Consider the following 23202-nt stretch of genomic DNA (forward strand, 5'->3'; position numbering starts at 1 on the left):
CGAGAATATATGCTAATGTGCCACATCCACAAAACTGGCCAAACAGGATGCTTGCAGACCAGACCAGACCAGACCGGACTTTGGCTCTAAGCAAATTAGAGTAAAAAATCTATTCAATTAGTTCTAAAGAATTTATAACATTTTACATTTTCTGGTTTAAATTCTTAGTAAAATTCTTTCGGCATTCATAGGACTGTAAAATAAATTCTGATTTATTTGGCTTATTAAAAGATACACAGTAATTATGGCCGAGCACTAATTTCATTTTCCAATCGATATAGAGCATGAAAGGTTACTTTGAATTGCAGATGAGTTTCGCTCATCTCCAGATTTGGTTCAACGCCAATGGGGTTTTTTCAGCATATGATGCCTTGGAGTAGATTGTTGAGCATTCATATCTTCTTATGCGGTAGATATCTGCAGAAAGACCGTTTCGCTATGGATGTGGGTTATGCATTGATTGGGGGCAGACACGCATTACAAAACTGAAGCTCACACGCTTTAATATGGTTGTACTCTTACAGAAGGTATCTTTCTTTTCTAAAAAATTATATGCAGCAGCAGCCTGCATGAATCTACAATCAAAATATCTTTCATACGAACGAGGGAACGATCTTGCAGAGTATCAACAGCTTCGACAGGTAAAAGTGTTTATTCACATTGCTACAATTATTTCTTTCAATGAATTCTCCTTCGCGCTTCAGAACGTTCAACATTTATCCATTTAGCAAGCGCCTTTAATTATATACCTACTGTCTGATTTGTATGCCATTTTATACGTACCACTGCGTTTGTAAGCTGGAAGATTCCCTTTTCTTATCGCTTGCAGACGCCCGCAGTCCCCATTTGGTCTCAAAATCAAAGAAAAAGCCTTGGCACGTGCTGGACACAGTGGAATTTAGAGTTTTGAATCCAGTAATGCCCACGCACACATAAATATGTACATACATATGTATGTATACATTCAACAGTAAACTGTTCAAGGTATTTGTTTCAATATGTCTGCAAGTATATTGATATCCGATATTGTATATTGTATCCGATAGATACATAAATTTACTACAAGATTGAAAGTTTTCAGAAGTCCTTTTTATTGCATTGTTTACATAAAAAGGTTCAAACAAAAAGAACATAAAACGAATGTGACGACGTATTGTGGCGTTGCCAGACTCGTGCAATTCGTAGTTGCAGCCCGCAGCTGCCATATTCCGTTTAATTTTACTAGATAGTTGGCCCTCTCAGCCCTAAAAAATAATTTTATCCAGCTCCTCAATGAATTTTGTTGAGGATTGGCTAGTTCTCAGAACTCTTTTTCGTTGGATTGTTTATATATTAAGGTTCACACAAAAACAACATAAAACGAATGTGACGTCGTGTTGTGGCGTTGCCAGACTCGTGCAATTTGTAGTTTCACTCAGCACCGCAGTTGAACCACTAGCCTAGGCCATCCCTAAGTATAAAAAGTGTGACCATAGGGTTACTACACTACAAACAGCTGATCGCATCGCAGCAACAAAAAACACAAACAAATAAACTGAATAATAATATGAACCGTCAGTGTGTTGGCAGGAAAGTTGCTTACAAAAGTCACAACTAATAAGCTGCAATTGGGCAGCTATTGAAAACTACAAAATGTTGAAAGCTGGCAAGCTGTTCGTTGGATCCGTGGGCGGTCGCAGCTCCCTGCGGGGAGTGCACCTGAAACGCCGTGAGGTTTATTTGGTAGGTAGAAAGAATGCGCCGCTGCAACGCATTAACTTATGTAATACTGCATTTTAGCAATGCTTTCGCATCCTGGGTGTCTGCGAGGGGGCGGACCAGAACACCGTGCGTCAGGCGTACTTGGATTTGGTGAAACGCGTCCATCCGGACTCTGGATGCGAGGAGGCCAGTGCCGAACGATTCCAGCAGGTGGACGAGGCCTTCAAGATGCTGCAGGAGAAGTTCGCTAAGGGTCGGCGCAACATCCCGGACGACGAGGAGCAGGCCATGGAGTTTGACATCAAGCACACGGCGCCACAACATCGACAGTTTCTGTCCAACGAGGGCATTGGCTTGGGCACACCCTTTCAGCGCCAGAAGCAGTACCAGCAGGTGCGCGCCATGAAGGCCCAAGAGCGTGTCCTCGAGCATCGCATTGACAAGGCGGCCGCCGGTGACAGCACCCTCATGTCCAAGGAGGGAACCCATTTTCGCAAGCACGCTATCAAAACCAAATACGGCATTGATCGTGTGGTGGAGGATCTCATCCAGGAGTCCATGTCTAAGGGCGATTTCAACAATCTCAATGGCTCGGGCAAGCCGCTGTCCTCCGCCCAGTCGCAGAATCCCTACCTGGACTTTACCACACACAAACTGAACAGGATAATGCTCGACAATGGCTTCATGCCCGAATGGATCACCCTCAGCAAGGAGATACGCGATGCGCGGCTGCAACTGTTGCAGAAAGTTCGCCAGGAGCGCGTCTACTACGGCGATTGGCCACTACAGCTTCCCGACGAGCAGGCCGCCTGGGAAAGGTTCTCCCTGGACCACGAGCATGAAGTCCAGGAGCTGAACAAGTTGATTGACAAATACAATCTGATTGTGCCCATACTCAAGAATCAGTTCTTTCGCTATCGCCTGGACCGTGAGGCCCCAATCGTGTTTAAGGAGACAGATTTAAAACGGAATCAGCCGCGTCCTGCAGACCAATGCAAAGCGAAGGATAGACAGTCGGAAAAGGCGTTCAAAAGCTTGTTATCCGATCTGATAAGCCGTCTGTTGTGATTGGAATTGGGATACGTAAGCATCCCCATTCCATCCCCCGGTGATATTAGTTTGTAGAAATACGTTTAAATATTTTGAATAATTTGTTATATGATTTATAAAAACATGGAATGCCTGCAGTCTTGGCCAAAAATAGTAATAAAAGTAATCCCTTGGAGGGCATCAAAACTTACTAAAACTAAATGGTTAAATGTCTTCACTGGCCGTCCTTTGGCGCATCCTTCTTCACCTCGGACACCCGGCGCAGGGCACCGCTGGTCAACAGCGCCAATGCACGTGGAAAAGCCCAATGTTCGGCATGATGAATGCGTTGGGTCAGCATCTCCTCATCATCCCCTGGTAGTATCGGAACAGCTGCCTGCACGAGAATAGCTCCCGTGTCGACGCCCTCGTCGACAAAGTGAACCGTGCACCCGGACTCTGTATCGCCCGCCTCCAGGGCCTGCCGCTGGACATGCAGCCCCGGATATTTGGGCAGCAGTGAGGGATGAATGTTGATCAGACGGCCACGCCACTCGCGAACAAAGGGAACACTGAGTATGCGCATGAAGCCCGCCAGGCAGATCAACTCCACGCGAGCGGCCCTGAGATGGCGCGTTAGTTCCACATCGTAGACCTCGCGACTGGGGAAATCCTTGTGCGAGATGACCATCGAGGGTATGCCCGCCTTGGCGGCCCTCTCCAGACCCAAGACGCCCGCCTTGTTGCTGATCACGAGCACAATCTCCGCGTACACGCCCTGAGCTGAGTCTCGAGTGGCATCGATGAGGGTCTGCAGATTGCTGCCTGTTCCTGAGATGAGCACCGCAACGCGTCGTCGGGGCTGAGATAGGATCCTCTGGGTTCTCGCCAGACGCGCGCTGTGGATAGCGGAGTTCCCGTAGCACGCCATCCACTTCCGTTGCTCCCACCACCAAAACCAGACCCAAGCCGCAGTTGTAGGTCCGCTGCAGCTCTGTGGAACTGATGTTCCCAGCTGCTGCCAGCCAGGCAAACACTGGTGGCAGTGGGTACTTGTTGGCGTCCAATCGCACGGCCAATTCCTTGCGCAGCACACGTGGTATGTTCTCGCTCAGGCCACCGCCAGTGATGTGCGCCAGTGCCTTGACCCCATGGTTGGGTCGGGAGACCCTTGCCTTGGGGCAGGCGCGTCAGGATTCCCGAGCGCTCGGCTATGCCCAGAGAAAAGCCAGCCAAATCATAGACCTGCGGCTCGTACAGCAGTGGAAGGCACCACTATGGGAGGCTATCGATGGATAGAGAAATGGAATTAATATGTGGAAGGAGAGGCAGGAGAGAGATCCACACCACGCCCAACTTACACACAAAACTGCTTTTGGCCTGGCTGGCACCCTCCTGTACGCCAGCGTTGACTTCCGCAGCCAAGTCCGCCTGCCACTTGCCGCAGGCATAATAGCTGGAAAAGCTAAAGTGTTCGGCTCCATTGCAGAGTATATCGTTGACGCACATGGCCACCAGATCGATGCCCACGCTGGCATTCCGATTGGTCTGCTGGGCGATCTTCAGCTTGGTGCCCACGCCATCGGTGCCCAAAATGAGTATGGGATCGTGGTAATGAGTGGGCACGCGTGTCAGGCGACGTCCCACGGCGTTCTCAAAGCATTCCTCGCGTGGCGTCGCCTTCACCTCTGTCGACGGCAGATCCTTGACTTCTTCCGGCAGCTGGGATTCCCCCAAACCTCCAAAGGGTGCGGCCAATTTCTGCAGCTGCTCCACAAAGTTGCGCACTTTCACGCGGGGAGCATTTCCCGAGGATTTCACTTGACGATTCAACACGCCCAGAACCTTGGCACCCGGCAGGGATGTGCGCCACAGCAGGCTTCTCTGTGGTAGGACCAGCACCATGCCAATGCCGCAGTTGTGCCTCTCCAGCAATGTCTGGGCACTCAGCTGCAGCTGTCCCGCCAGCCAGCCAAAGACCTCAGGCACGGGCACTGCCCCAAAGTCCAAAGTGACCTCGAATCCCTCGGGCAGCAGGCGCTGGACATCGTGCAGCAGGCCATGCGTGACATGGGCCACAGATTTGATCTGGTTGCCAGCCTGCAAATGGGGCAGAAGCTTTTGCACATAGAGACGAGTGGGCCAATTGGGTGAGGATCTCGTTGAAGCCAGCACAGTGCAGGCCCGAGGAGGGCAGACCCACAAGCAGATCCTCTTCCTCGTACAGATCGAAGCGTGGCAGGACATGGGACTGCTCCACGATGCCCACACAGTAGCCAGCCATGTCATGCTGTCCGGGTGCATAGAGCGATGGCATCTCCGCTTTCTCGCCACCTGCAAGGAATATGTCATATATAGTGAAGATCAAACCTCAAATCATTCAATTGATACGCACCCACATCCTTCTGCAGAAATAGAGCACCAAAGCCACCCAAACCGCCAAGGACACTGGGTCTCTGGGTGCCACGCGACAAGGGTTTGATGCGTTGGACCGTTATTTGCGTTATTTGTGCACAAAATATTCGTGTTAGGTGAGACCCTTTATTAATTAGGTTATTTGTATTTTAAAAATTACATCAGAAATCATATTTAATTAGCATTTAAGATTTTTCCAGTGCATGTGTGTGTATGCGTTGAACATGGAATTTCATGCGGTGTTATTTTAGAATACGCTGTTTAATGCAAACGTGCATTAAATATTGTGAAAAATATACTTAAAATATTACTATTTAATAGATTAGTACCGTACCCCCACAATCATTTAATAACGAATTATTAACATTTTTACCGAGAGTTCGTGTACCTAGAGTCGTTTACGACGGGTGTTCTTTTTCCCCTTTTTGTCTGCATTCTTCGGCACGTTACGGAACGCCGCATTGTGAAATTGGCGTATGTTTACAAGTTGGAACACGATCTTCGGTAAATCTGTAGATTCCGATCATATTGCTGGATACACACGCCAGGAAAACGTAAACGAAAAATTCCTCCCTCCGTCGCACAGTGGCTCGTTTTCTCAAAACACGTTGCAAAATTAATAACTTTCGAACCCGGCTAGGTATAAGTTTGAAAAAAATAAAAATTAAAGTAGGCATGTCACTGGAAGGGGCGTAATTAACGGTCCAACTCGAAATTTCGTTTTTTTACCCTAAAACCATCATAAAAAATATAAATAAAATTGAACAGCATGCAAATATATTTTTGTACAACAAATCTTCGTTTTTAATAAATTTCTACTAGTAAAATTTAAATGCCCATGAATACCATCCAATCGTGTAATAAAGATTAATAGAAATAATAGAAAAGAACAAATGTCAACGTATAAGATCACCAGCTCGGTAAAGAACACAAGCACTGTAACCAAAGCCAAAATGAGCCAAGCCCGGCAACAACAACAAGACGAGCGTCGGCTCTCGCAAGCAAAAAACAACGCGTACTTCTCTATACGCTCGTCAAAGGCAGCAGTACCAACAAAAACTGCATCACTGCAAGTGAACGAGGAGAGAGCACGCTCTCATTGCAAAGTGGGTCATGGAGTGCTTAGTGCCCATCCCCCGACTCGTATTGCCTAACCAGCGATTTGCTAATGTCGACAACAACTAGTACAATGCTCTCGCTCAAAACTGTGTCCCACTGCGAACACTGTGCCACATTAGGCACTAGCAAACAATAGATTTGCGATACCAAGTGTCCCAAATGAAGATGAGATCGCCCAAACACCCAAGGCCAAAAAATTAAGACCGCCACCTATTTATGTTCGACAGGCAAATTGTGCTGAACTGGTCAAAAAAATAACTGATACAATTGGCGCAAACACATTCTATGTCACGTCCATAAAAAGGGGTAACATAAATGAACAAAAATACAAGTCAATGACGAACAAAACTATCGATCAGTTGCGAAATACCTAGAAAATGAAAAAATTAATTACTACACCTACCAACTTAAAAGTAGCAAAGAATTACAAGTGGTTATCAAAGGAATCGAACCAACAGTCCCAATCAATGAGATAATAGATGGACTTAACGATAAGGGCTTCGAAGTCAAAATGGCTATGAACATAATAAATAGAAATAAAATTCCCCAGCCAATGTTCAAAGTAGAACTGACACCTGAAAGTACGCATATAAGTAAAAATGAAGTTCACCCAATATACAAGCTTTCAATATCTACTGCACCGTAGGATAACCGTTAAGGAACCACACAAACGAAATGGACCCGTCCAATGCACAAATTTCCAGGAATATGGACACACGAAAACCTATTGCACTCTACGGGCAGTTTGCGTTGCCTGTGGTGATGTTCAGTTTCTTTTCTTTTGTTTTCTTTTTTTTTTTTCTTTTGGCTCCGAGCTATGGGGAAATGCTTGCGTTAGTAATTTAGAAATAATCCAGAGAGCTCAATCGAAGATACTAAGAACTATCACTGGGGCACCATGGTACATACGGAATGAAAATATCCATAAAGACTTAAATGTAGGATCAGTTAAAGATGAAATTGCCAAAGTGCAAGCAAAGTACCAGGCCAAGTTTCAAGCCCATCCTAATAGACTTGCGCAGTCTTTAACTTGGCACACTAGCCATACACGACTCCGGCGAAGAGACCTCCCCACCCAGCAATAATACTTAGCTAGGGACGTACTCTAAGTAATTAAATGTAATTAATTAAATAAATATATTAGGCTAAGATTTATATACTTGTCGTAAGTCTCTAATAGGGAAGATTCGATAAATAAAATCACGTAATCATAAAAAAAATAAAAAAAAATTTTTTTTTGCGTTTTCTGAACTGATAGCACGAAAAGTTAACGTCCAAAAACCGTCAAGTAAAAATATTGAACAATCGATTTTTTTAGGGTTTTGAATCATGAAATCATGAAGGAAAAGCTTTCCCAGCAAATGGCTAACGCCTATAGTTTATAAGAAAAGCGACAAAAGGAAGATTTGTTTAACTTGCTGTTAGCTTCACGGATGAGAGCCGTTCCGGACTTAAAATTAGTACATTCCTCTGATGCCCCATTTGGAAATAGGGAAAATATGAAAATATTTAATTAAATGCATATGTATGTACATATATGTATATATGTAGCAAGGCGTGGCTTGGCTAATCTATTATTTTTAACGCATTTATACCATATGAATGTGGTTTTTTAATTGTAAGCTTGTAAGAATTTGAAACAAAGAATATTGTTCGGTCTCCCAGCCGAGCATTATTTAGTATTTTTAGTCAGTGGTGCAGCCTTAAAGTAATTGCTGTTATTTGTTCGTTATTTGCACTGCCCACTGTACCTATTGTAATCGACATGCATCTACACTCGCCCCCTCACTGTAATAGCCGTTTCAACCGTTCTTTCGTCTCTTCGTCTCGCGCCTTTCTCGCTCTGTCGCTCTTTCGTTCTATCGATCATTTTAGCTCTCTCGTTCTCTCGAACACTCTCTCGCTCTTTATTTCGTAGCATCGCGTAGGGCACGGACAATTCGGTCCGTCTGCCCTAACATGCCTTCGCAATGGTCATGATCTGGTATAGCACTCTCATGCCTTTGCAATCTCTCGCACTCCTCTTTCGTCGCATATATAAACACGAATCGCTGTTTATATATGCATCTAGCTTTCTTCTTTTTTTCGCCTTCGCTATCGCTCTCTTCATCTATCTTTCTCTCGCTTTTATTGGGGCACGGGCAATTCGGTCCGCCTGCCCTTAGTAGAGTCTTGACGTAGCCCTCGCACCTGACACATCGTCGCCTAATCGACCAGGCATATTAGCAATAAACAAACATATATGTACATTAATCTGTTCGTGACGTTTCATTTTAAATAAATGAACAAATGTATCAGGTATCCTCCTCTAAACAAATATATTGAGCAACATCTCTGCTGCGTTCTCTAATGTCCGACTAGGTAGGGCCGTTTAGTTAGCATGGGTTGAAATGGAAAATAACTAATATCACCTAAAAGGTGCAATTGTGGTAATGGGTTTTTTTTTTTTGCTTGTTTGATGAATATCACCACTATTTTTTCGGGCAGTCCAATGCTCGGCCAAATATGTCCTTTTTTTATATTCCGCTAAAAATTTAAAATAGTGCAAAAATTACGTTTCTTAAACAAATCTAATAAAATATAATCGCAAAAAATAATTCCTTTTTTTTCTAAATTCATATTTCAGATTTGTTCCTAAAATTAGGGAAAAACAAAATTTCTTCTAGCTTGAGTACTTTTTGAGAAAAATTGATTAACCTTTGCCTTCTAAGCACGGTTTTTTTTCATTTTTTGAAAATCAGAAAAATGGTCCAACTTTGAACAACGATTATAAATCTTAAAAATTGTTTGTAAATTATAAAATTCAGGTTTTGAATAGCTTGATCAATTCCCAATTGAAGTGTAAAAAAAGTTTTTCCTAATTCAACAACGCGATATTCGATTAAAAACTACAAATAAATATCTACCTGCGGGCTAACACATAGTTACAAAATATAATAACAATCCATGATTCGAAAAAAGCACAAACGACTATTAAAACTACGTTTAATTACATTAAATTCGCCCAGGCCAATAGCCAAAACCAAAGCATAAACAAAACGAGCATTCTGGCTATAATTATGATCCGATCTGATTCAGATTCAGATTCGGCAGTCTGGTAGATATGGGCATTCTCTACGATAATTTTTAGTTTTATCGTATCTTTAAAAATGTGCCTGCCACAGATTTTCGTCCTTTGTGGGGGCGGAAGGTGGCGGGGCGAAATTTTGAAATACACTTGTAGCAGTGGGATATCACATGAGTCTGGAAACCAAATTTGGTTGCCCTAGCTCTTATAGTCTCTGAGATCTAGGCGCTCATCGGGACGGACAGACAGACAGACGGACAGACAGACATGGCTATATCGACTCGGCTATTGATGCTGATCAAGAATATATATACTTTATGGAGTCGGAAACGTTTCCTTCTCTGCGTTACACACATCCACTTTTACCACAAATCTAATATACCCCTTAACTCTTTTTTGAGTACGGGTATAAAAATGTGTCAAGTACATTGTAAAAAATGTTTGTGCCTTTCATAACGTCAGTGCACAAATACAGAGCGGACCAATCAAAATCACTAATGAGGTTATTAAGCTTCGTAAACTCGGCTTTACGAAAGCAGCGGACACGTTCAGATAGCCTAACCATTCGATCCAATACAGTAGGGCCAATATCGACTGACACTTCAAATGTAGGATGGTAGGAGTCTTCAGGTATAATGAGCGGAAGGGCTCGGGTTAGCAACGCTATGGTCGGATCCGAGACAAAGCACAGATCAAGCAAACGACCCAAGGAATTTTTCACATGGTTGACTTGAGACAGGGATAGGTCTAGCAAGCCGTCGATAAAGTCATGTCGTGACATGGGCACAAGGTTATTAGACTCGTTTACCGAAGACCAAACAGTACCTGGCAAATTGAAATCACCAAGAACTATCATATGGTCTTTATCTGATAGCGAGGAAGAAACTGTTTTTAAAGAGGACAAGTGATGCTCGTATATTAAGATATCCGAGGAAGGTGGAATATACGAGCAAGTAATGAAAATGGAAAAGCCTGGGAGAATCAGTTTAACGCACAGGAATTCCAGGTCTTGTTGAACCTGGACCATGAAATGTTCCGACGTGAAGTTTGAGTCCACTGCAATGGGGACCCGACCTCCACGTCGAGACGAACGGTCATTTCTAAAAATTGTGTACCGACCTGCCAAAACTTCGGAACTAAGGATGTCCGGCTTTAACCAGGTCTCAGTAAACACAATAACATGGGACGAGAACGCGAAACTCTCAAGAAAAAGAGTGCTGAGCTTACTACGCAAGCCTCTAGCATTCTAACTAAAAAAAGGAAGTTAGTTTTTTGGATGGTTAGAAGTTGAGGTGGAAGATGAGGGTAAAGATGGAGCAATGGTCTGACTACTAGGAAGAGTTATGGGGGTCCAATTCTTTTTCTTAGCCTTAAACTCTTTAACCACCAAATGCTCCGGCCAAAACTTGGCGGAACAAATGGTTTCAAATTGAGTTGGGGAGACGCTTATCTTGAAGGAAGATATCTCCCTGGCGTAAGAAAAGTTAAATTTTTCCACCTTTAAGCCGACGGCTTTTATTTTGCTTTGTATAAAAGCGGTCACATCATTGGATGTGAGGTCAGGGGCTAGCCGCGAGACAAAAACTTGTCGCTTTGGTGGGACTCCCACCAGTGGTTTTGGCACCACAGGCCTAGTACCTGTGATGGTAGTATACGGTGGTCCTGGACATCTATTAGCTGGTGGGAGCGAGACTGAGGGGGATAGTTAAGGGGTTGGGTGCGGACTCGATGGACACGGACTCTACAGACATTTCTAACTGCATACTCTCCGAAGTGACGCATTCGGCTTCTGAAGCAAACGTAATCAACTGCTGCACTAAGGGAGTGGTCGGAGTAAGTTTTTCAGATGCCGGCGGACATGAGGCAGTCAGCACTTGCAAGTCCCGCGGAGTAGACTTCTTGAGCCTCGGAGACTCAGCCAACAGCTGTAAACTGCTGAACTGAGTGTTCATGGCCAAGAGCCGATCATATTGCTGTTTAAAGCCTACGATCAGCTCTTTGAAGCCACTCCGCGTCTGCCTCATGAACGAACGCATGTCGTTTTCCACAGCACGGCATTCCTCACAACTATAATGTAGGCCGTTGTTTTGGGAAATGGCGTCTCCTACACGGCCCGAGATCCCTACACATTTTGCGTGCACTACGCTTTCGCAAAGCCAGCAGGGGATATTGGGCTGGTCATGGGTGATCTGCTTCTGGCAGGTTTTTTAGGCACAGACGACAGAAAATTCCATATTTATGTCTTTTATTTTTTTTTACTTCGGGAAAAAAAAGTTCAAAACAAATAGCAATCAGACCACTGTGCAGAGCAAATGCTTAGAGCAATGCTTAAAGCGAAATCGGTAAAAGATGAGAGAGGAGAGTGGTTGCAGCAACAGCTTGTAAGTGAGAGCGTTACTGCACAGAAAGTTACAAGAGCGAGAGAGAAAGAACAGTTATTGAGAGTTAGGTGATAGAGAGAGTGATAGACGGCAAGAGCTACGACAAAGAGCGGCTAAATGTAATGAGAGTTAAGTTAAACAAAAGGAAAATGCGGAGCGCAAAACAAAAACATGTCTGGTCACTACGAAAGAGAACGAACGAAAGCCAAGTTGCTTCTGTCGTTTAAGCATATCTTTGACATTTCAAAAAATTGAATTTATTGGTCATTGGAAAAGCTTGGATTCTAAAATTACGTTAAAATAATGTCCACAAATAAATGTAATACGTCAAAAAATTATAATAATATTGGTTATAATTTCAGTGGTTGTACAGCTGGTTGTTTCTAATTAGTTCATCTCAAAAAAACTTATTTGATTTCCGAAATAAATGAGAATTATTTGTATCGCCCCAAATTGTATTTCACCCACTTATTATTAAGGAACTTACACACATGTTTCATTAACATTACAACAAAGAACAGAACTCATGAAGAATATACATACATATGCTAGTATATTTACTACGGATTATATACGCTATGGATTTATTGGATTTTTCCGCAATTAATTTTCGTATTCTATTTTTTTTTATTTATTTTTTTTTTTATTTAAAAAAACAAGCATATTTATTTTGTTATGCGAGAATTGGTGGGGAAACCTTGTTCTTTTAGTAAGTTAGGGTCACCAGAAAGGAGTTTCTTAAAGTTTTGGATTTTACAAGTCTTAATTTCTTTAAGGTACTTTTGCAGTAATGCAGTAATATTTAGAATGCATATTTCCATGTGGGACTTGCCACGGACTTGTACATATATTGTACATATTGTACTTGTACATCTCACCCACCTGACCTCGCAGTGCGTGCATCTTTCCAAGTATGGTCTCTAGCTCCAGAAACGGAACATTCAGTTGTTGGACCACGCCAACCTCTGACTCCAGATGCTGTACCCGCGGAGTCAGTTTTTGGAGTTCACTGGTCATTCCCTTCAGCCTACCCTGAAGGTCATGCAGTATGCGATCCTCAGGTTGACGAATGCTGTCCGTGATCTGATGAAGCTGCTCACTCATCTTCTGGTTGATGATCTAAGCCAAGAGGGGCGAGGGGGAATCCGACTAACCAATGACTTTCAGGCCGGTGGAGGTTTGTTCCCGCTGGGGTTTGTGTTTTAAGTGTTTTTGTTGTTATGTTTATTTTTGAGTGATTGACCGTGTGTTTTATTGAGCGTTCTTGGATGTGAGTGAGTGTTTTTATACCCGTACTCAAAAAAGAGTTAAGGGGTATATTAGATTTGTGGTAAAAGTGGATGTGTATAACGCAGAGAAGGAAACGTTTCCGACCCCATAAAGTATATATATTCTTGATCAGCATCAATAGCCGAGTCGACATAGCCATGTCTGTCTGTCCGTCCCGATGAGCGCCTAGATCTCAGAGACTATAAGAGCTAGGGCAACCAAATTTGGTTTCCAGACTCATGTGATATCCCACTGCTACAAGTGTATTTCAAAATTTCGCCCCGCCACCTTCCGCCCCCACAAAAGAACGAAAATCTGTGGCAGGCACATTTTATCGTAGAGAATGCCCACATCTACCAGATTGCCGAATCTGAATCAGATCATAGTTATAGCCAGAATGAAGAAATTAATTTTCAGTTGCTTCCTCCGCCTCCCCCTGCCAAAGACTCTACTCATTCTCTTTCTCGCTCGCACACTCTGCCGCGTTCAGTGCGCCAACAACGTCTAGCGGAGGAGATGTAGAATATGAATGGTACATCTATAATCTACATGTTAGATGTAAAATATACATTGTAGATCTAGATGTAGATAACAGATGTAGCAAAAAAATGTAAAATGTAAGACAATTTTTTTAATTCTTAAATTCAAAAAAATCATTAGCTGAAAAATGTATATACTGAGTACGGGTATAAGTAGAGTCGCGTCCCCAGAAGCGTCTCACACGTTCCTTCTCGTTTGATTATTGTGTCCCACTTTCCCACTTACCAAAGAGTTATCCAGTCTAAAAAATTTAAAATCAAGACTATAAAAAATTTCGAGAAGTTGGTTCTCCCTCTTCTCTTTCTCACTATGTAATAGCTCGGTCAAATTTCTCCGTTCTTAACGCTCAATGCTATATCTCGATGCAGGATACGATTTTCACAGGACCCTAAACAGTTTTACAGCTTCGTAAATAGTAAGCGTAGAACGTCCGCACATCCATCCTCGTTATCTTTTCTCAATATGTCAGCAAACAATGATCAGGCAATTGCCGATCTTTTTGCCAAATTTTTCTAAACAACCTATTCTCATGAAAGCTACTCTGGTCAGCCGTATCCATACAGTTTACCAAGGTCGAATGGCATCTTCAGCGCCTTGTTAAATGAAAGCTCACTGCTTCATGATCTACGACTAGTTAAGCCGATGTTTTCACCAGGTCCCGACGGAGTTCCCGGCTGTGTACTTAGGTACTGTGCCGACGCTCTGTGTGGACCCTTGCTTAAACTATTCACCCTATCCATTAACTCTTCATGCTTCCCCCCCATCCGGAAGGAATCTTTTATTACTCCGCTCCATAAGAAAGGTAGCAAGTCTGATGCAAATAATTATAGAGGTATATCTAAGTTATCCGCTATTCTTAAAATGTTTGAAAAAATTTTAACTCCGCACTTGCAACATCTGTGCAAATCACTTATATCTCCGTCCCAGCACGGATTTATAAGGCGACGATCAACAGCCACAAATATATTAGAGTTTACCGCTTTTATCATTAAAGGCTTTCAAGGTAACTTGCAGACGGATGTCATTTACACTGATTTTAGTAAAGCATTCGATTCTGTAAACCATTCCCTTTTAGCACAAAAACTTGACCTTTTAGGGTTTCCGCCTAATCATTTGAGATGGATTTCTAGCTACCTTCGTTCTAGGTCTCAAAGAGTCCTCTTCAAATTTCCTTCTCTTCACCTGTTAAGGTTACTTCTGGAGTACCACAGGGCAGCCATCTAGGCCCCCTACTATTCACACTCTTTATTAATGATCTGCCTTCAGTATTAACAAACTCTCGAGTACTCATGTATGCGGATGATGTTAAACTCTGTGTCCAGTTTAAGGACAATTCATTTCACTCTCGCTTGCAATCCGATCTCAATAACTTTCAGTCATGGTGTTGTGCAAATATGTTACACCTAAATGCCTCGAAATGCAAAGTAATTACATTTCATCGCTCCAGCCCCTTTTGGGCTCCTTATAGCCTCTGCGGTGGTTCTCTTGAGAGAATTACCTTGGTTGATGATCTTGGTGTTAAATTAGACCCAAAGTTAAAGTTTTCTGAACACATTTCTACCATGGTAAATAAGGCCATGGGTGTGCTTGGGTTTATAAAGAGGTGGTCAAAGGAATTTGAGGCCCCCTTATTAAAGAAGACTCTCTACATCTCGCTTGTTCGTCCGATTTTAGAGTACGGCTCTTGTGCATAGTGCCCCCAGTACAAAGTACACCAGAACCGTATAGAATCAGTCCAGAAAAACTTTTTGCTTTGCGTGGCCTTAACGGGGTGCAGGTGTGAGACTGCCATCTTACCCTCGTAGATTGCTTTTAATAAACCTTCCAACCTTAGTTAGTCGCAGAAAAATGCTTGGGGTGATTTTATGCACAACCTGATCAAGGGTGACGTAGAAAACCCTGACTTGTTGAGCCGCATAAACTTTACGATTCCTGTTAGATCTACTAGAAACTTTATTTCTTTGTTCCTTCCGCTTTGTATATCGAATTATTCCTTGCACGAACCATTTAGGGTCCTTTGCTCGGACTTCAATTCCCTCTACCACATAATATCAACTACTAATTCCCTTCCTCTTCTTAAATCACTAATACTAACATACCTTTCCCGTAATTAGTTATATTTCTTAGCTATCTTTGCATGTTTAGCTCTTTGAGTTGTGTTTATCTCTAATTTTCCTCGAATTTTAGTCGAACACCTATCTTTCCTGCATGCTCGCGATCGTTTCGGTAACACGCGTCGCGAGTCATGCGGCAGCGCCCCTCGGTCGGTTAGGCGGGAAGAAGGCTGCGTTTCTGCCTGGGTTCCGCGCGTAACAGGCTTCGGCTTGGTGTCGCATGGGCCACTGATAGGCTTTTTAGACTACAAATCGAAAGACTAGGATGTAATAAAAGGCCGTTTAAAAATGTAAATATATAAAAATATTATACAGAAGTAATTGAGAAAAATGTTTTTAAGAATCGTATAAATTAGTGCAAACAATAAAATTTGCGAAAAATGTATTCTTTCGATTTTAACTTTGAGATTAATTGAATTTCTTGGGTAAGAAACAATGCAATTTTTGGGTAAATATTTGAAAAAATGGATCAGAAATAATATTAAATGGAAAATCGTATTGATTTCCTTAAGATAAATGGCTAACAATAATATATTTTTAAACATTTATATTTTTTGACCCCTAAATTCAATGCTCAACATACCCAGAAAGTAGTCTTTTTGTACTCCATAGGGATATCTTCAAAACGATATTAAAATACCATACTAACCGATATGTGAACATCTGTCTAAAGTTTCTTAAAGTAAATTGATCAAATTTAATGTTTCAAAAATAGGTTTTGCCAAATAAGCTAAAATTGTTTAATTTAATGATAATTTATCATTGTGTATATCATTGCATCCCAAATATAAGAGTTCGATAACTACTTGTCAAAGTTTGCAGAGGTATTAAAAATCGATAATGGAGGATATTTAACAAATAAATTATTTAAAATAGAATTTGGAACATTTGAGAATCTGACAAACAAGCGACAAACAAAACAAACAAAATCAGTAACAAATAATGGAGAAAACTTGCATTGGAAGGAAAAATCAAATCAAAGAGAATAGTCGTACATCCGAGAAATTTATTTCTAAAAACGGGCCCTGTCTTTCTAAAGACCGGAGCACGGGGTTAACGTTGTGACAACAATCGACGGACAGAAACCAGAATAAATCGTGAAATTGACACTAAAGCCAAGCATCGAAGGCAAAACGAAAATCATATATAGTCGTATGTGTACAACAAAAAAAGTCAGTGAAACCAATTTAAACGAACGGCGTAATAAAAAATACAACATTGAGAGGCGCAGCATAAATAAAGAAAAACTAATAAAACCCGTGTCGTGGCTGCCGGATGGCGGTCAACTCGAGGCAGTGCTAAAAAGTGGTGGCCGCATACTGATAAAACATAAACATAAACGCCCAAAACCCAAAATGGATATATCTCAGTTAGCCGCCATGGTCGACGAAGGCAATGACGAGTGCCACATGGACCAGGAGCAAACCATCACTCCCATGCAATTGGATGAGATTCTCACCGAATTACAACACCTGAGAGAACGGAACAATAGACTGGAGAAATAAAATGATGAGCTACAGACAGCCATCAACAACATGAACAACTGTAACATGAGCGGAATCCTCACGGACTCTGACTCTGACTATCCCTCGTTGGGGAAAAAACGCCAAAAGGATTCAACAAGCCCAACGCCCACAAAGATGAAGAAGAAGACCAACACCACGTCGGCATCGTCAACATCAACAAAGGCAGTGGCGTCGGCTTCAACAGCAACGGCATCAACATCAGCAGCAGCGGCAGCGGCGTCAACATCAGCAGCGGCAGCGGCCTCAACATCAGCAGCCAGAGCAACAGCAGCAGCAGTATCAACAAAAAAAACGTATGTTCCTTCAATATCTACTTATAATGTTAATCCTAAGATATTAGCAGCAAAGCTTAAGCACCATAATGTTACCTTTACTCTAGACATTAAGAACAAGAATTTAACTCATATAAAGGCTACAAGCTTAGAAAACTTTACAAAGACCAAACATATACTTGAAAACAACCAAATTAAATACTTTACATATACACCTAAGGAACTGAAACCATATACATTCCTAATAAAAAAAATCCCATTAACAATTTACAATGATGAAGAGGTCAAGGGGTCGCTTAAGGAAAGCCTTCCAGGGATAGAGTTCACCACAATCAAGCCTTTTAAAGAAAAATTCTGGCTGGTCCAGACTGCGAGGAACATTGACAATATCAAGAGAATAGTAGCCCTTAGAACCTTACTTAATTGTCGCATAGCGATTGAGCCACTTAGGCCCAATAAAAAGTCAGTATTACAGTGCCACAACTGCCAACGATTCTCGCACGTTGCTAGCAACTGCAAATTGGCATACAGATGCATCAAGTGCCTGGAGGAGCATAGCCCAGGGCAATGCGCCATCCAAAAATCACCAGAAAATTCAAAAAATGACAACATCAAATGCGTCAATTGCAAAGGCCAACACACGGCCAATGCAAAAATCTGTCCAATCCGTGTGGCAGCATTACAAAAAATACAGCAAAAAAGGGACCATACTCAAAACAGAACAAACAAAACACTAAATAGAGCGAACCAGGCCACAAGGGGAGAGGCAACCTTCGCGTCTCTATTTTCCAAAAAACAGACAGCACCACCAATAGCTAGGCAAAACACAATAGTGACAAGTAACCCCAAACTACACGATTACATGACCAAAAAATTAAATAGCAACGACAGCAATAAAAATATAAAAAAAGACTTGACCCTCTCCTTTGAAGACTTCAACAATGATACCATGGACGCCTTCGGGATGGATATCATGTCATGCCTCCAAATATTGCAATCCGTAACCAAAAAATATGCCAACACCAAAAACAGCGGCAACTCAAAAACCGTCAAGCAACAGATCATTTTAGACTTCTTATTCCAAATATCCATGCCATAATGCAGCTCAAATGCATCTTTCAAAACGTCAATTCACTCATATCTCTCCAAAAGAGATACGAATTAGACAGCATACTAACCTTACACAAACCAGACATCATGCTTATTGCTGAGCATCGCCTCAGCGATAAACATAATATCCAACTAACAAATTACCAGCTCATTAGACAAACAATTACCGCTACAGAGACCAGAACAACAAACAAAGGCAGTTCAGTTGCAATCTGCATAAAAAAAGGGACTAAGTATAGACAGATAGACATTAAGCCACTACGTTTCCTAGAAGCAATGGCAATAGAAATCCACTATAAAGACAATCCATAGTAGCTACCAGCTTATACAAGCGACCACAGGACAGGCTCCTTGTACAAGACATCAACACGCTGCTCACCTTTATTGAGGAGCAAACACTAAGCCCCATCATTGCTGCAGGAGATTTGAATGCCAAGCACCCAAGCTGGCATCTCCCCGAGCAGAGTCCAGCACATATAAATGCTGATGGACGAACGCTCCACAATTGGCTAATTGAGCAGCCAAACCTCATATTACACCCCACTGTTGAACCTTCTAGAAGGAACAACAATACTGGTAGGCACTCTTCCATTGACTATTTCATATGCTCAACAGAGCTACCCGTAGACTCGAGAGAGGGACTCAAGATAGTAAGCGACTTCAATACAGACCATTTTGGTGTTGAGCTTAAGCTACGCCTGGGATGCTTTCAGTTAGTTAAACAGGACCTACAAGTAGCTAAAAACTACAAGAAAGTCAACATCGAGAAATTAAACATGACCCTGATGCGAAATATAACACATATTCCCAATAACAAAAACCTAAACACGAATGAAATCGACCATCATATAGATAAGCTCACCAAAGCGGTGGAAAAAGCCATCAATTCAACAGAAGTAGTCCCCAACATCCACATTGACCCATCAAAACCAAATAGAAGCATTCGCATAAGCAAACATGCCGTCAAACTAATTGCACAAAGACGCGCTCTCTATCGCCTCCTGCACAGAAGGTATGGGACCATGTCAAGCCAAGAAAGAGACATGACCAGAAACATGCTAAGAATAATGTCCATGCAAATAAACCTATACATCGAATCCGCTCACATACAGAACATAGAAAACCAAATAGCAATAATAGATCCATCAAAAATAAGCACCAAATTCTTATATCCGTCCGATAGAAAACAGCAAAGCGATATAAAATTAACTACACAAGAACAAAGCTCCATTGACATCAATATCGTATCCACACCTAATATTAAAACAGAAACAGATAAAATAAATGCACTTTCTTGGTCATTCCAAAATATACACAAACAGAACGATAACATGACCTCATCTTCACCTGAGCTGCTCGCTCATACTAGCATGGTAAACGGAATTGTGGTGAACGACTTACTAATACTAAACGCTAAAGCTAACTTTAGAGACACGCAAACAGCAGATGGGAAGTGGGAAGGAGCAGAGAGGGAAGGCTTTACAAACGCCAACCAACTACTAGAATGGCTCCAAGCGAAAAACAATAAAAAAAAAACGAGAAGGAACGTGTGAGTCGTTTCTGGGGACACGACTCTACTTATACCCGTACTCAGTCAGTATATACATTTTTGAGCTTGTGATTTTTTAGAATTTTAGAAAAAAAAAAAAATTTTACATTTTAAATTTTTTTGCTACATTTGTTATCTACATCTCATCTACAATGTCTATTCTACATCTAACATGTAGATTGTACATGTTCCATTCATATTCTACATCTCCTCCGCTAGGGGTTGCTCGCGCACTGAACGCGGCAGAGTGTGCGAGGGAGAAGGAAAATGAGTTGCGTTGTCGTTTGCCAGAGGGGGCGGGGGGAAACGACTCATAATTAATTTCTTCATTCTGGCTATAATTTTGATCCGATCTAGTTCAGATTCGGCAATCTGGTAGATATGGGCATTCTCTACGATACTGCGTTTTTAGTTTTATCATATCTTTAAAAATTTGCCTGCCACAGATTTTCGTCCTTTTTGGTGGCGGAAGGGGGCGGGGCGAAATTTTGAAATACACTTGTAGCAGTGTGATATCACATGAGTCTGGAAACCAAATTTGGTTTCTCTAGCTCTTATAGTCTCTGAGATCTAGGCGCTCATCAAGACGGACAGACGGACATGGCTATATCGACTCGGCTATTGATGCTGATCAAGAATATATATACTTTATGGGGTCGGAAACGTTTCCTTCTCTGTGTTGCACACATCCACTTTTACCACAAATCTAATATACCCCTTAACTCTTTTTTGAGTATGGGTATAACAATAGGACCAGACAAGACCAGCAACTTCCTAATAAAGAAATTCAAGCTTATCATCCTTGATCACATAGCCAGAATATTTAACAACTGCTATAACATCGGATACTTCCCCATAGCTTGGAAACAAAGTAAGGTCATTGCAGTCCCCAAGCCAAACTCCGACCATAAAACCCTAAGAGGATACAGACCCATCTCGATTCTATCCGCAATCAGCAACCTATTTGAAAAAAAGCTGCTGGAAAATCTAAAAAAACATTTGGAGAAAACCAAAACTCTCAAAAACTATCAATTTGGTTTCAGAGAAGAGAACTCAACTAACCACTCCCTAGCAGTAGCAAACAATTTTATTTACACAAGCCTACAGCAAAACGAGAAGGAACATTTTTTTGCTACATCTGCTATCTACATCTCATCTACAATGTCTATTCTACATCTAACATGTAGATTGTACATGTTCCATTCATATTCTACATCTCCTCCGCTAGGGGTTGCTCGCGCACTGAACGCGGCAGAGTGTGCGAGCGAGAAGGAAAATGAGTTGCGTTGTCGTGCGCGGGAGGGGGTGGTGAAGCAACTGAAAATTAATTTCTTCATTCTGGCTATAATTATGATCCGATCTGATTGAGATTCGGCAATCTGGTAGATATGGTCATTCTCTACGATACTGCGTTTTTAGTTTTATCGTATCTTTAAAAATGTGCCTGCTACAGATTTTCGTCTTTTGTGGGGGCGGAAGGGGGCGGGGCGAAATTTTGAAATACACTTGTAGCAGTGTGATATCACATGAGTGTGGAAACCAAATTTGGTTGCCCTAGCTCTTATAGTCTCTGAGATCTAGGCGCTCAACAAGACAGACAGACGGACAGACAGACATGGCTATATCGACTCGGCTATTGATGCTGATCAAGAATATATATACTTTATGGGGTCGGAAACGTTTCCTTCTCTGCGTTACACACATCCACTTTTACCACAAATCTAATATACCCCTTAACTCTTTTTTGAGTACGGGTATAAAAACAACCATAAGTTACGCTTGGAGAAGCATAATGCACAAGGCAGCATAAACCCATCCTAATATTAATGTCTCTGGATTTGTCAACCATTGTTCATATATAAAATAAGGTAAATCCGCGTCTCCAGTGGCTGCTCCACAAGTAGCAGCGGAGAAGAAGGTGGCCTCTAAAAAGGCATCTGGATCCGCTGCGGCTACTGCAAAGGCAAAGAAGCCCACAGCTCCACCATCGCATCCCCAAACTCAGCAAATGGTTGACGCTTCGATTAAGAGTTTGAAGGAACGTGGCGGCTCATCGCTCCTGGCCATCAAGAAATATATTACTGCCGAATACAAATGCGATGCCCAGAAACTAGCTCCATTTATCGAGAAGTACTTGAAGTCGGCCGTTGCCAATGGAAAGCTGATCCAAGCAAAGGGAAAAGGTGCTTCTAGTTCGTTCAAACTGTCGGTTTCCGCCAAAAAGCAGCCAAGCCAAAGGTTGCGTCGTCTGTGGAGAAGAAAGTGAAAGCCAAGAAGGTGGTGTCATCGGCAACAGCAAAGAAGACAGTAGTCCCCAAAAAAGCAGCTGGAGTCGGTGACAAGAAGCTAAAGGCAAAGAAGACAGTCGTCACCGCCACCAAGAAGACCGCCGAGAAGAAGTAAACTGAGGCAAAGGCCAAGGATGTGAAGAAAGCTGGAACCGTGAAGGCGAAGCCAGCAGCGGCAAAGGCCAAGTCGAGCCCTGAAAAGCCAAAACCAAAAGCAAAGCCAAAACCAAAAGCAAAGGGTGTAGCTGCAGCTGCAGCGGCGTCTGCCAAGCCCAAGAAGGTGACGAAAAAGCCAGTTGCTCCCGCCACCGTAAAGAAGCCGAAAGCAAAGACGACGGCGGCCAAGAAGAAAATGGCGGATTTGTACACGTTGGTGTACACGGTCGCATTCGAAATGTTAGATGTTTGTGCATCTGAAATTGATTTAAACAAGCCCTTTTCAGGGCTACAAAACTATATCAAAAGAGATACAATTTATCGTGTCGCGAGCAGTTTACAGTTTTACAGTTTATTTATTGTCATCTTTCATATTACAGTAGCACAGCTTCTGCTTAAATATATAGTGACATATCACTAAATCATAATAAAAAGCACATTTTTGTTCGCGAAATCGCCATAGTTTATGGTTTAGCTGTTTATTAGTCAACAGTTCTCAGATCTATTGATATTTTAAGGCAACAGTTTACTTACCTTTTGTATATTTCTTTTGCACAACCGAAAAAACGAGACACTTCCAAAAAAACATCCGATCTCTTTCACAAGCTCTAAACCAGAGGCCGGCAGCGTCGTATGCACTGTGCATAGGAAAAAATTTCCGGCAGC

General features: G+C 42.2%; 1 protein-coding gene and 1 pseudogene across 1 annotated transcript; one reads left to right on the plus strand and one right to left on the minus strand.

Annotated features, from left to right (window-relative positions):
* Window positions 1–1481: 1481 nt before the first annotated feature.
* Window positions 1482–2898, plus strand: LOC111081540 (dnaJ homolog subfamily C member 28). Its single transcript, XM_022377626.2, has 2 exons — window positions 1482–1722; window positions 1780–2898. The coding sequence occupies exons 1-2, from the start codon at window positions 1633–1635 to the stop codon at window positions 2767–2769; spliced, it is 1080 nt and encodes a 359-aa protein (XP_022233318.2). The 5' UTR covers window positions 1482–1632; the 3' UTR covers window positions 2770–2898.
* LOC111081541 overlaps window positions 2881–23202 on the minus strand; it is a 28636-nt pseudogene continuing 8314 nt past the window's right edge.

The sequence above is a fragment of the Drosophila obscura genome, unplaced genomic scaffold, assembly GCF_018151105.1.
Source record: "Drosophila obscura isolate BZ-5 IFL unplaced genomic scaffold, ASM1815110v1 contig_179, whole genome shotgun sequence".
Classification (NCBI taxonomy): Eukaryota; Metazoa; Arthropoda; class Insecta; order Diptera; family Drosophilidae; genus Drosophila; species Drosophila obscura.